The sequence below is a fragment of the Hibiscus syriacus genome, unplaced genomic scaffold, assembly GCF_006381635.1.
Source record: "Hibiscus syriacus cultivar Baekdansim isolate YM2019G1 unplaced genomic scaffold, ASM638163v2 tig00111332_pilon, whole genome shotgun sequence".
In the NCBI taxonomy this organism is placed as follows: domain Eukaryota; kingdom Viridiplantae; phylum Streptophyta; class Magnoliopsida; order Malvales; family Malvaceae; genus Hibiscus; species Hibiscus syriacus.
The window spans coordinates 259,359-272,565 of record NW_024063061.1 but is presented as its reverse complement, the minus strand read 5'-3'; the positions used below and the strand labels follow the sequence as shown (position 1 = coordinate 272,565).

The following is a 13,207-nucleotide window of genomic DNA, read 5'->3' as shown; positions in this document are numbered from 1 at the left end:
TGGCTCATCGTCATTGTCAAAGTTTAAAATAGTGGTTCGTGACCACGATAACGCCCTCGAAATAACGGTAGCGCTGCCTTTCGATATACCGATCATACCCACAATAACGTCTGCTATGGCCGCAATAGCGGTAAACGCGACCGCGACCACAATTTAAATCCATGGTCACTGTCATCGGTGGCTACTCTTCTCGTTTTAGGGATTAAGACTCAAAATCTATCCACTTTCTACTTCGTGAACTTTTTGTTTATTTATTTTCATGCTTTATTTACGGTTATTTTTCCAGGTGAGATCGAGATGTTGTGAATTTTGGTTCTTTATTAAATATTAAGTTAGATTTTTCAAGGTTTGAGTCCGAATTTTGGTTATGAATTTGATTCCTGTTATCATTCGTGGCTATTGCTTGCAGTTTTCTTTCTTCAAATATTCGGATAGCTCATTTTCAATCTTTGGCTAAAGAACTTTTGTTGCATCAGGTACGGATGTTGCAGGAGAAATAGCGTAAGTTGGAACTGGAGTCGACAATTTTAAAGCTGGGGATAAAGTTGTTGTCGTTCTTATTCTCCTATTTATTTGTTTTACTTGTTCAAATTTTGTTGGTTCAAGCATATGTATGTTTGATGTTACACAGGACAGTTTGTTGGTTCAAGTCATACAACTTTCACTATAGGAATGCATTTTGCAATGAATGAATGCAGGTGATGCTGCAACTTTGCCGATTGCTGGTCTCGAAGCCACCAGTCACTCACCAAGCTTGCGATGTGCATATTTCGTTTTTTGAAATTTTTTTTTTGTTATAATTTCTCTCCAAATCCTCCCGGTTCTCGTCGGAAACTTTCACACGACAAGATATTACACTTTCTTCCCAAGAATGCAGATTAGAATTGGGTCGTTTTCGATCACGAAACGAGATTAACTCTGTCTTTCATTGTGGATTTAGAGACTATTGCAGTAAAGAAGAGAAGCAGATGATCAATTATCTCACGTGACAAAAACAATGTCAGATTAGGTTATTAACTCGTCGCATCAATTTTCCATCACCCTTTAGGTTTGTTAACAGTTCAATCATTTTGTCATAAATTGATATATTACTCATTAATTTGTAACTTTTGAAATTTGAATAGAGAAAAACAAAAATTAACTTAAACATCGATAATCGTTCAATGTAGTTTATCTCAATCATTATTCGTTTTAAATAGTTGGCAAAATGGTAACTTTTGCTCTCGTAGTAACTTCAATTTATAACTTTTGCCCCTATCGTATTTTCGCATCAATTTAATCATCGAATTTACTTAATTGTATCATTTTATACTTTATCCTTAACTTAAAACCTTAAATTATAAATTTTTTCGAATTTGGACCAGATCTCATTTATCAAATATGTGGCAGAAGCCAGACTTGGACCCATAAAACCAGTTAACGGACAAAAGAACCCCTATCATTCACTGTTCAAGAAGTTATCATCAAATATCTCAAGTCTATTAACGTCTTTTCATATCCCCAAAATGAAATCTTCTCCATCTTTCAATGTCACCTCCTCTCCCTAACCTACACCTCTCATTTTATTCACACCGAAGTTTTCCAATCTGACCAAAATATCCTGACACGTGCCACAAGAATTCATGATTTTGCAAGGGTGGAATAGTATTTACACGCAAACAATTAAAAACGATCTCCATTTAAGTCACTCCTTTCTTCCCTACTCGGCAAGTGCACCTAATTGATTCCCTTCTTTACTTCTTTCCTTTCATTTTTAATTTCTCAATAATGTCGCTACTCCAATCTGCCGTCTCTACTCCGTTAACCGTCCGTTCTTCGCCGTCACTTTCAGGCGCGGCGGCACACTCCATCGTCGCCTCCTGTAGCGTTTCTTCCACTTGGAACTCCTCCTCCTTGTTAAGATCGTCGTCTTTAAAGACCGTTACCTCCATTTCGAGCTCTAGGACTAGTAAAAGAAAAGGCGCTGTAGGAAAGGTGAGGTCCAGCCTTGAAACGGCTGGAGCAACGGTGGGGCAGGTGACGGAGGTTACGAAGGACACATTCTGGCCCATCGTTAAAGCCGCCGAGGATAAAACCGTCGTCCTCGATATGTACACTCAATGGTACGTATATAAATCACATGTACCCATACTGCTGTATCTACTTAAACGTCATTTATGCGGCTATTAATTAGCTAAGGTAGTGTTTGGCTGTTTGTTCTTACTTGAAAATTTATTTAGCTGAGTTAAAATGTTTAAAATAATTGAAAAGTTGAGTTTGATCTTTACTCATCGCTCTTATTTAAATTAGATTATGCCTTCTTGCATGTCGATTATTTTTAATTGGATGAATAATTCCATTAAAGATGATCAGAATTTCTTAAGTTTCAGATAAAAGTAGTTTTTAATTTGTCACGTCTTGCTTTAATGTCTTAGGTGTGGTCCTTGTAAAGTTATAGCTCCCAAGTATCAAGAATTGTCTGAGAAGTACCTTGACGTTGTCTTTCTAAAGCTTGATTGCAATCAAGAAAACAAGGTAATTCCAATTATTATTTCCAAATCCGCTAGTTAGATCAAACAGGGATAGATCGAGAGGATAGATCGAGATGACTGGCAGAGGCGGTTGCTTCTTTGAAAATTTCAAATTTTCATATATTTTAGTTATTTTTTTGTGTTTTCTATTGATAATATGTTTTTCCCTAAAGTTTTTTAAGTTCCGGCCCTAATACAAATTCCTGTGTTCATCCCTGAGATCAACTATGTGAGCATCTGTTAACATATATGTAGGTTTTGTTGAATTAATTAATCTATATTTTGTGCATGTATATACTATATAGTGTTTTAAACAGAGTCTAGGAAATGATTTTGAAACTATGTGATGATGAGAGGTTTGGCAATGATTTTGGCAGCCATTGGCGAAGGAGCTTGGTATAAGAGTGGTTCCAACGTTCAAGATACTGAAGCACAACAAGGTAGTGAAGGAAGTGACAGGAGCAAAATTTGACGACTTAGTTTCAGCCATCGAGACGGTTCGATCCAGCTAAGTTCATTTCAGTACCTGTAAAACATTAATCCCATCAAATCGAAGACAACATTACCATTCTGCACGGTTTGAATTAATTTTTCTACTTGTATTAATGTATATATATGTATGGATACATTACCAGTTCTTCAAATGTAGAGAGGGCACCGGTTGTATGTAATGTAACCTTAACCTGCTGCTTCTGATAGATATACATTCTAGTTCAGTTTATTGGGGAAGAAGGTGTGATTGTGAACCTGGAAAATATCAGCTTAATGGCATTTTATTCCTGCCGTGCTCAAAGAGATTTAGACTCGATGAATCAGCTTATAACATTCAGATTCTGTAGCTCGACTTTTGAAGAAAAGCTCTTCTTTTTATCGATTTTTAGATCTGATCCCATGGCGTTTGAAGGTTATCAATAACTTCCGAATCATCCCTTTGAAGCTGATGATTGTTGGTAGTTCACCGTATTATTTTGTCATGCTTCTTGATCAACTTTACAAGAAAAGGGACACAAACGTTCGAGTTATGGTAACAAAATCGAACAATACCTTGGGTTCTCATTTGTGAGTAAATCTGTTGCCCTTACTCTTCGGGTTCAGATACAAGTGTAGAGAACTGACCGAGTCCGCATGTTATGGGTTCTTGGCTTTTTCTCCTTGATTTTCTGTCTAGAAACAGGTCTAATCCAGAAGTCATCATCTCCTCCTTTATGATGGAAACCTCCACGAACAAATGGATAAAACATCGGAAAAAAACTTTGTTTTGGAGATGTAGGATTTCAGGGTTTTTATGTTAGAGTTGATTCAAACAGGGACAAAAAAGGAGTCTGGTTCTGTGCACAATAAAATAACTCCTGCCTAATAAGCTCATGGTTGGAAAACAAGAAATCAACGAATGAAAAATATTAACAGAAGCTTCCATTGACTTATAGGTATAGTTTGACTTCTAAAAGCAGATGGCACATTACCACGAATTTATCCATGAAACAAATTAAGATTCAAAAAAAAAATCATGAAACAAATTGTATTAGGAGGATTATCCGTGTCTTATTCAAATTAATCAGTAAATAAATCAAAATTAAATGTTGATGATTGAAAAAACCTAATTAATAAAATCAAAATGACTTATTTTGATGATTATGCAATTAAATAGTGTAAACACTAATTTTTCATGTTACTTAAATTTATTATTATTAAAATTATTATTATTATTATAAATATTATTATTATATTATATATATTATATTATTATCAAATAATTATTACAAGCCCAGATCCCGGGAGCCCAAATACAAATCCCAGGCCCGAACAGATGGCCCAAACCCACCAGAAACCCTAAAACCCAACAAGGGTTTCCATATAAGCTTCCAGCCGCCTCCCTTTGTCAGCCGTTGGATCTAACTTAGATCCAACGGTCCAAATGATCCCAACAACAAACCCTAGGGTATCATCACCCTAGGGCCAAGCGACCGACGCCGCCTCCAAGAGCATTCCAGCCGCCCCTCGTCGAAGGCTCCAGAAGACCCAGATGGCCACCCACGTTGCTGCTCTAGGGGTGAGTCACCACATAGTTCGGTGACTCGCCGAAATCCGCTCTTGTGATCGGTCCGAGATAAGCTCCGACGAGGCCTATAAAAGCCACTGGTTCCCTGCAAACAAAAAAAAACGGAGAAGGGAGACAGAAAAAGAAAGAACAGAGAGCCACAGACGGGAAGGGAGAACCCACTACAAGCAGTGAACCAAAACAGAAAATAAAGAAAGAAGAAAGAAACTTACCCTTGGAGCCTTGACCATCGCCGGAGGCACTAAACATCGCCGGAGAACAGAAAATACCGAAGGTATTTTCATAGATTTACTCCGATTAGGGTTCTTTTAAGGGAAACTAAGGCCGGACTCGACTTTGGGGAAATCATGGTTGTATTTTAGTGAGGAAAAAAAATTTCCGGCCACCGAAGGTGGTGGCCGGCGGCATAATTAATGGCGGCGGCCGACTGCCGACTGGTGGCCGACCGTCCTCCGGTTGGAGGAATCTAGAGAGAAGAGAGAGAGAGAAATCTCTCTCTCAGTTCTAGAGAGAGAGAAGAAATGAAGGAAATGAGAGGATGGCCCGAAGGGCCAGCCATAATAGGGTATATATACCCTCTCTTAAACGACGTCGTTTAAGGGAGGGCCTCTGTGTAATTTCACATACGGCTAAACTATTCCCACAGCCATTGTAACTTTAAAAACTTGCAATTTGATCCTTATAGCATGTTTTTATATATTATAATTCGATCTAGTAATTTTATTTTATTTTAGTCCTTTACATAATATAATATATATATTTAGGATAAATACCTAATTTAGTCCCTTATAGTTAAGTAATTATCATTTTAACCCGAATTAATTAAATAAGGCTAAATTACATTATTAGTACTTAGATCTTTTTATTATTCGAGTTAGAGCCTTTAATTTTAATAATTATAATTTTAATCACTTATTAATAATTAGGGTTAATTACATCATTAGTAATTGTATTTTTATAATACTATAAATAAGAGCTGTAAATTTTAATAGTTTATATTTTAATCCTATTATTTTAATTTTATATGTTTTAGTCACTATTTAATTGCATTTTAATTCGTATTATTATCATTTCAATTCCAATATGTTTAAATGATTATTTTAATTATTATTTTATTTTCATATTAGTCATATAAATATACATCTATATATTTGTTTAAATATTAATATTTATTTTTTTAATATTAAGAAAAGGACAGTCTTAAAGCAACTAGATGTTCTATTCTAGTATTTTAAAAATAAATAAATATCCTACTTATAAAAATCATAAAACACATATTGTTTTATTTTATTAAGGAAAATTATTATTTTTAATATTTATTTAAATATTAAGAAAGGACAGTCTTAATATAACTGGATGTCCATTTTCTGGTATTTTTAAATAAATATTTTACTTTTTATAAATTGTATATATTAATCTATTTTTAATAAATGCTTTATTAATATTTATTTATTTATTTTTTGAATATTAAAAAAAAGAGCTATCTTAAAACACCTAAAAGCTCTTTTCTGATATTTCTAAATAAATAAATATCTTATTTATATTTAAATTAATATATTTTCATAAAAATAACAATATTATAAAATAAACATATCTTTAAATTTTTAAATTTATGATAATAGAGATAATTTATAATTAAAAAATACCAATTTTGGGCGATGTAGGGATGTTAATCATTCCCTAAACGTAACCAACCACGAATCCCTTTTTATTATTAAAAAGAACGAATTTTTGGTTATAAACACATATCAGTTCATCTTTTAATTGATGTTTTCTTAAAAACTCTTTTAAAAGAGAATTTTTAGGTATTTGACCTACCTGCCCCAAAAGGTCAATGACGACTCCAAAAATATTTTTTTTAAAAATAAAATCATTTATTTATTCGTGTTATTTTTCCTGCCAAGTAAAAATTTCGTGCCCGAACAAAAATCGATTACGACAAATAGCTCAAATGTAATATTAAAATTGTCTCAGAAATTAAATTTGATTAAATAATTATGACACGAAAAGAAAAAAGCACAAATTTTGGTCTCGGGAGATTGCACATCTTATGGCAATAATGTGAAAACACCCCCCTATAGCAAATGATCGAATTAGCCACGACGACCACCACAACATGAGTTCCCTCGCTAATCAAAAGGGATGATGGCAGACCACAATAGCAACAATATTTGGGGAGCAACTCTCATCACTCCACGGCCAATGTCTGTCAAAAACCAAATGTCCCGAGATAGCCCAAGTCAGTGTGGAAGACCGATATCGAACCAACACATCAGAGGTGTTACTTTTCAGGGCAGTCGGACGACATATGCCCACGGTGCCCACAGTTGAAACACGAACCTCCAAAGCCTCTGTACACATTGAGAGGTCAACATCAAAACTTTATAATAGTTGTAAGTTCTCTATGTTCTCATTTATTTCCTGGCCCTGAGATCGTTGAACCCCTACCCTAAATGATGATCTTGATGAAAGTGAATGGTGCACGGATGTCATATTACATGTCATAAAACATGGCACAAGTCAAAGGGTTCAAGATATTCATTACAAGAGAATATATGGTAAAAGACATGCCTGTCACGGGAGAATGACCTGTCTGATCTGCTACTACCACCAATTAGCCAGTCATCCCTACCGCTTTTCGAAAATGACCTGTTTGATCTGTGACTACCAATTAGCCATTTATCCCTACCGCTTTTTGAAGTCTGGTCCCAACTATTTCTTCCACCTCGAACCTCATTACTGGAGTCTTGGCCATTGCTCCAACCCCTAGACGCCCTCAAACTTCTCGGACTTCTGTTAATTTCTCGTGCATAACCACCCCTTGAAGAAAATTTGCCATAATAATCACTTGAAGGGCCATCATCATGCATAGCCGACAACTGCCAGAAGAAATAAATACACAAAATCAACTTACTGCGATAATACACACACATACACACGTGTTCTTAGGTGGCTGCCAAGGGTCCGTAGCTTGATGAATTAGATGATAGTAACACAAGTGACATGGCCATCATCCGGAAGCACATCTAATGAGCAACACTGACCATCCAGTTGACAGCATTTTATGTATATGCCTAGATATAGAAGGGTTGCTGCCAATAGTTATTAGAGGTTGTCTACATTTAAGAGATTAATTGGTAACAAGCTGCCAGTAGACATGGATATGTTTATATATAGAAAGCAACTAGGATTTACCTAAAAGAAGACAAAAAAGTACAGAACAATGCACAAAAAGAAAACCATTGCATTGCGAGTACCAGCTATTTGCATGGTAACAACCACATTATACAATGCATTCACTTTCAACAGACCAAGCCAAACAGCACAAAAGGGAAGAGGCACATGCCACTTAAAAAAATCCGGAACACATGGAAAAACATAGCCTCCCCGTCCTCTGAACTCCTTCCGATGGGGCTGAACTCAACACCCCCACAAATTAAGAGCCCCAATCCAATAGTAAGGTTGTCGCCGTGGGAAACGAGCAAAGTTTAATGTAATATCACAATCAGGTGCTTCAATTAAGAACAGAAAGCAAACTATAGTTTACCTGTTTATAGTTAACAAGAGACCGGGATGAATCCTCAATAGCTGGAGAACTAATGAACTCAAACTTACACCCAACATCACGTTCAAGAGTTTTGACAGTTCTCCTTTGGCTATTAGTATACATCAAAATTGCAGAACCTTCCTTCCCTGCCCGTCCAGTACGGCCAGAGCGATGCACAAAAGTCTCTGCATTATTGGGAAGCTCATAGTGGATAACCTGGAGAAAACAATCATAAATACCAGTCTTCTCAGTATAGCCTTAAGAGAGCAAGTCCACATTTTGAAAGTGAAGACAGGTCATAGTTATTTTACCTATCCATATATGCTATTATCAAGAAAAAGGAGCATGAATATTGGAAACAGAAATAAAGTAACAACTTGTGAGCATCGACATAGCATGAATGTATATTTTATGCTCAGATGACACATTTTTCCACTAAATGCATATCAAACAGTAACTCAGGTTCTGAGCATGAGTGACTGATGAAAAGGACTTTAAATACCAAACCATTCATGTTAAACGGTGTCATCCGACATCTGTTAAGTATAAGATTTCCTGTGGTCTTACATAAAATAGATCCTCCCCACCTATTATCAATCTTAACAATTCTAATTAGGAATTAGTCGGGAAATGTGGAAGCAGACGCTTTAGCTAAGTCAGGAATTGGTTGATAGATTTCTTTGGCTTGGGTAGGGTGCTGGTGTAGAGTTATAAGGTTTATATATTGGGATAAGCACTCTGTTTGTACTTAAGCATCTTGTACTGTTTTACTAGTAATCAATAAATCTGGAGGTACTCTTTTCCACCTTCCTCTTTTTGCCAAAACACCCTTTGGTGTTTTTGCAGTTATGAAGGGGTTTTTTAACGAGACCTTCAATTCTTATAAAAAAAATTAGGAATAAGTCAACTGGTTTGAGTTTCAAAATAAGTCTGAGTCTTTCAAGTACTATATTAATATGTAATAATTAACAGGTACCTTCGATATTGCTTTCTGTTTCCAATGATCAAAGACCAACAATATTTGTTTGGAACTAAAGTAATGCCTCTATGGATAAAATACAAATTGTTTAATTGGTGTAACATTTAAACCATTTTCATTTAGTCAATGATTTTGCCTGCAGAAACAACAGCAAAACACAAAAGGTGGTAAAATTAATAACCATGGAGGAGTCTAAATTAGCATGAAAGAACATGATGACAGCCCCAAAATGACAGTTTAAAGAACTAAAATATATTTGGGTACCTTACCAGATCAACATTTGGAATATCAAGACCACGAGATGCAACATCAGTGGCAACAAGCACAGTAAATTTTCCTTGCCGAAATCCATTCAATGTTATCTCCCTCTGATGTTGAGAAATATCACCATGCAATGCCTTAGATGCTATGCTATTTGTTAAAGCAATAGACACATAATCTGCATCTCGTTTTGTTTGTGTAAAAACAATGCTTTTCCCACCCTTTGAATAATCCTGAAGATTCAGACAAGATTCAGTTTTTTTTCATGGTGGTGAACCTATATTAACTTTTTTTTTGATAAGAATGACAGGCCTCCTTAAAAACCTCCTTCTTGGTCAAAGAAGGAGGAGCCTATATTAACTTTGATTAGTGCAAAAGTAGCATAACAACATTCCATTCATATTTGAGAGCCAAATGATAAAATTCTCTTAAGAACAAATTAAAGTATGGAAGGCATCTCCTACATTTGATAAATACATGAATCAGTATGATCTGCAAATGATGGAAATTTGGGCTGTTGACACTAGACACATAAATAAATAAAATAAAGCTAGGAATACACTTTTCCTTTAATGAAGTTAATGTTCTTAAGAAGCCTTACATCAAATAAACTCAGTAGAGTCAAGATGCTGACAGCAAAAATGGAAAAATAAAACTACCAAGGACTTATATTGAGAGGCTTTTAAGACCAAAAGTTTGAACTAGGAATAGCAATCCAACATTTGAACCAAATTCATTACTGAAAATTTTAAGGAACAAAGAACACATTAACAGCTGGCGGAAAAAAAGTGAGATAGCAAATGTCACACAGAATAATATCAACATAAAAATCCTATGCTAAATAGAATTTTTACCACATAAAACAAAAACCTGTTGCATCTTTCATATTGGAATTAATCTTATTACTCACCACTGAGAAGATACATATACAAAGAAAAAACTCATTACAAGTAATAGACAGACTTCATCGATGGCTTCAGTTTATAGCACAATAGAGAGAAACTGGGACAGAGGAAAAAAAACTATTTACCGTTATGAGACCATTAAGAACAGACTGCTTTGAAGTTGCAGTGGTTGATACTGCATAAAGTTTGATCCCTTCGGCAAGCTTTTCATTTTGATCTCCAACCTATTAAAGGAGAAAAGACAGCAACTAAAAAACTGTTTCTTTCTTCAATGAAAAGACTTTAAGACAAGATACTGATAATAGAAATGTGCTACTCAGCCTACTCTAAGATTAGCATATCTCTAGTTACTCGTGTATGTGAATAGATGTGTATAATGTCTTTCTCCCTGTTAATTTGATAATATAAACAGAAGATAATTTCACTTATTCGTCAAGAGAAATATCTTCAAATTATATTATTCACTTTTAATCTCTCAACATATCATACCCTTTTTATCCCCAAGGAAAAAGAACATAATTTTGAAATGTCCTAGCTAAGTAATATTTTCATCGCACAAATGCAGGAAGACAGTAGCATGCTGCGTAGATCTATGCACATATCTCACAACATTTTCCAGGATTGCACTGTTTTGTTTATCTGATAAATAGTTGAGAGATCAGATTTATAAGGTTGATAAGCACACTCTGAGCAGGGATTAGCATTAAAAATTGAATCACTTGCTCAACAATGTATTAGTCCTCCGAACCTAAGAAAATGGACTGAAATGGGGACACAGACTAGTTTCAACATTAACAATCAGAAACAGAGAATTTTGAAGTTCCACTGTTGGTTGAATAACTATTCATCCATCAAACAAGCACGCATAATTACTGGCTCCAATACTTCTGACCCGAGACTTCTACTAACCCTTTAAGTCTAGATATAAACTTCTACATCATCAACGAATAACAAAACAGATGTAACATGTCAAAACCAAGCATGCATAAGCATCTCAAATAGTACATAGAAAAGAATTTACCAAGTCAATATTCAGAGGACTGTCCAAGTATTTTTTTGCCAACTTTTTAACCCAAGAAGGCATGGTTGCAGAGAAAAGCATGCTCTGCCTCTTTGATGGAAGATTTTCTAAAATTTGTTCGACGGCCTCCTCAAATCCAACTGCAAGCATCTGATCAGCTTCGTCAAGGACCAGATATTCAACTTCTCCCAATTTGAGGTAATTACTTTCTATGAGGTCAATGATTCGACCAGGAGTCCCAACAACTACATCAACCCCACGGGAAAGAGCATTTTTCTGTATACTATAAGATACCCCTCCATAAACACAAACAGTGTTCAAATAAGATGCAGACTCTTTAATTTCTTTCTCAACTTGCTTGGCTAACTCTCGTGTAGGCGCGAGGACCAAAACTCTTGGAAGCCGACCAGATGTCCTAAACAAGAAAAACAGAATGGAGAAAAGATTAAGAATAACAAGAACAATTGAAAATGGAAGAACTGTGGGTTTAAATTATAAGGTCTTTTACCGGTGAGTAGCATCTTCAGTGAGCCGTTTTATTATTGGTATACCGAAGGCTAATGTCTTGCCGGTTCCAGTCTTTGCTCGAGCAATAATGTCTCGACCTTGCAGTGCCGGTACAAGGACAGCTCTCTAAATTAACGACAGGGGAGATATAATGTATAAAGATTAGAATGTCAAGATAGTATTTCAAAGAAGTATACACGAACAGAAAGTAACGCAAAATCATGGTTCTACACAAAACAAACCTAAACGCAACATAAAGATTAGGAGATGATATAAATAGGAGTGAGCAAAACTCAACTTGAAAAAAAAAATCAAATTTTTCGACTCAACTCAAAGCTAAAGAATTCTACTCATCTTAACTCAACTCGTAATTTTATAAACTCGACTCAAAAAAATTTCAAATTCGAGTTGAGTTGTAACATAGAACTCAAATAACACAAAATTTTTAATAATTAGTAGATTCATTTTCAAGTTCGATTCTAGTACTTCAACTTTGTATGATATATATTTATTGCATATGAAAAATATAAAGTACATTGCATACTGTTATAAAAATATTATAAATATTTACAATTAAATTCATACATAAACTAGAACAATTCAACTCGAATATAAAAAATAAAATAAAATAAAACACATCAACTAATTCGAAATTTTTTACTCGACCGAATGCTAATCCCTATAGTATAAAGACTGAAACTTGAAATAAGGTAAGAAGCATAGCACAAACTAAAAGAGAGAATTAAAACAGTATAAGCCAAACAAGTTGCACTGAGTGCAAAATTACATATGAAGTCAGCAAAAAGAAAGGGGAAAGAAAGAAAAATAGACCTGAATTGGGAACAGGTGAGTGATGCCTCGGTTGAGTAGTGACTGGAGGAGACGCTGAGGCAAGCCCAGCTTGGAAATGTCAAGTTGGTTAGCTGGAGTGTCATGGACATATTGTTTGTCCTGGTTTTGGATAAGAGAGAGGCCATTGAAGGCCTGCTCGCTGAGCACCGAACTGGGAGTGGCAAAATCGCGAGGAACAAAAAGCAACGGCCTCCCAGCCCGCACGAGGGAGTTGAACTGAGACTTAGAAGGGAAGGAGAAGGAAGAAGTTGGTGCATTGGGCTTTATCCTTCTATTAGAGGCGGAGGAGGGGAGCTCCAGTGAGGGTGTGTGGTGAATGGAGCTGAGGAAGGAGGCCATCTTCTCGTTTTACTGTTTGGATAGGTTGTAGGATAAGGGGATTTCTTTTGAGATATTTATTCCACTTCGGTTGGTTTCGGGTAGGATTTTCTGTATCGGATATTTTTGTGGGCAAATGGATATTTTCTTCATTTCTTTTTTTTTCTTTCCAAATTATATTTTCTTCGTTGAATTTTTATTACTGTTGTAATAATTAAAAATGGATTTAAATATATATTATTTTTTAA

General features: G+C 35.3%; 2 protein-coding genes across 4 annotated transcripts; one reads left to right on the top strand and one right to left on the bottom strand.

Moving 5' to 3' along the window:
- Nucleotides 1–1,676: 1,676 nt before the first annotated feature.
- Nucleotides 1,677–3,160, top strand: LOC120158897 (thioredoxin F-type, chloroplastic-like). The gene is made up of 3 exons (XM_039169626.1): nucleotides 1,677–2,102; nucleotides 2,415–2,514; nucleotides 2,888–3,160. The coding sequence occupies exons 1-3, from the start codon at nucleotides 1,768–1,770 to the stop codon at nucleotides 3,020–3,022; spliced, it is 570 nt and encodes a 189-aa protein (XP_039025557.1). The 5' UTR covers nucleotides 1,677–1,767; the 3' UTR covers nucleotides 3,023–3,160.
- A 3,460-nt stretch (nucleotides 3,161–6,620) lies between these two features.
- LOC120158895 (DEAD-box ATP-dependent RNA helicase 3, chloroplastic-like) lies at nucleotides 6,621–12,993 on the bottom strand. 3 transcript variants are annotated; one of them, XM_039169625.1, is made up of 9 exons: nucleotides 12,621–12,993; nucleotides 11,790–11,915; nucleotides 11,283–11,708; nucleotides 10,387–10,485; nucleotides 9,365–9,589; nucleotides 8,117–8,332; nucleotides 7,266–7,448; nucleotides 7,141–7,208; nucleotides 6,621–6,920 (listed from the first exon to the last, which is right to left on the bottom strand). In XM_039169625.1, the coding sequence occupies exons 1-9, from the start codon at nucleotides 12,978–12,980 to the stop codon at nucleotides 6,851–6,853; spliced, it is 1,773 nt and encodes a 590-aa protein (XP_039025556.1). In that variant the 5' UTR covers nucleotides 12,981–12,993; the 3' UTR covers nucleotides 6,621–6,850. The 3 variants fall into 3 exon arrangements, with proteins under 3 accessions (XP_039025556.1, XP_039025554.1, XP_039025555.1); XM_039169623.1 differs by having other exon boundaries at nucleotides 7,141–7,448; XM_039169624.1 differs by having other exon boundaries at nucleotides 7,141–7,448; nucleotides 11,283–11,697; nucleotides 11,791–11,915.
- Between the last annotated feature and the right edge of the window lie 214 nt (nucleotides 12,994–13,207).

Bases quoted from the DNA above. Each gene is read 5' to 3' on its own strand.
- LOC120158897 (XM_039169626.1), top strand. From the start codon at position 1,768: ATGTCGCTACTCCAATCTGCCGTCTCTACTCCGTTAACCGTCCGTTCT. The intron at 2,103-2,414 runs GTACGTATATAA...TTAATGTCTTAG, and splicing joins CTCGATATGTACACTCAATG to GTGTGGTCCTTGTAAAGTTA. The intron at 2,515-2,887 runs GTAATTCCAATT...TGATTTTGGCAG, and splicing joins ATTGCAATCAAGAAAACAAG to CCATTGGCGAAGGAGCTTGG.
- LOC120158895 (XM_039169623.1), bottom strand. From the start codon at position 12,980: ATGGCCTCCTTCCTCAGCTCCATTCACCACACACCCTCACTGGAGCTC. The intron at 11,709-11,789 runs TAAAAGACCTTA...TCCATTCTGTTT, and splicing joins CTGAAGATGCTACTCACCGG to TTCTTGTTTAGGACATCTGG. The intron at 9,590-10,386 runs GTAAATAGTTTT...CTGAATCTTCAG, and splicing joins TTCTTAATGGTCTCATAACG to GATTATTCAAAGGGTGGGAA.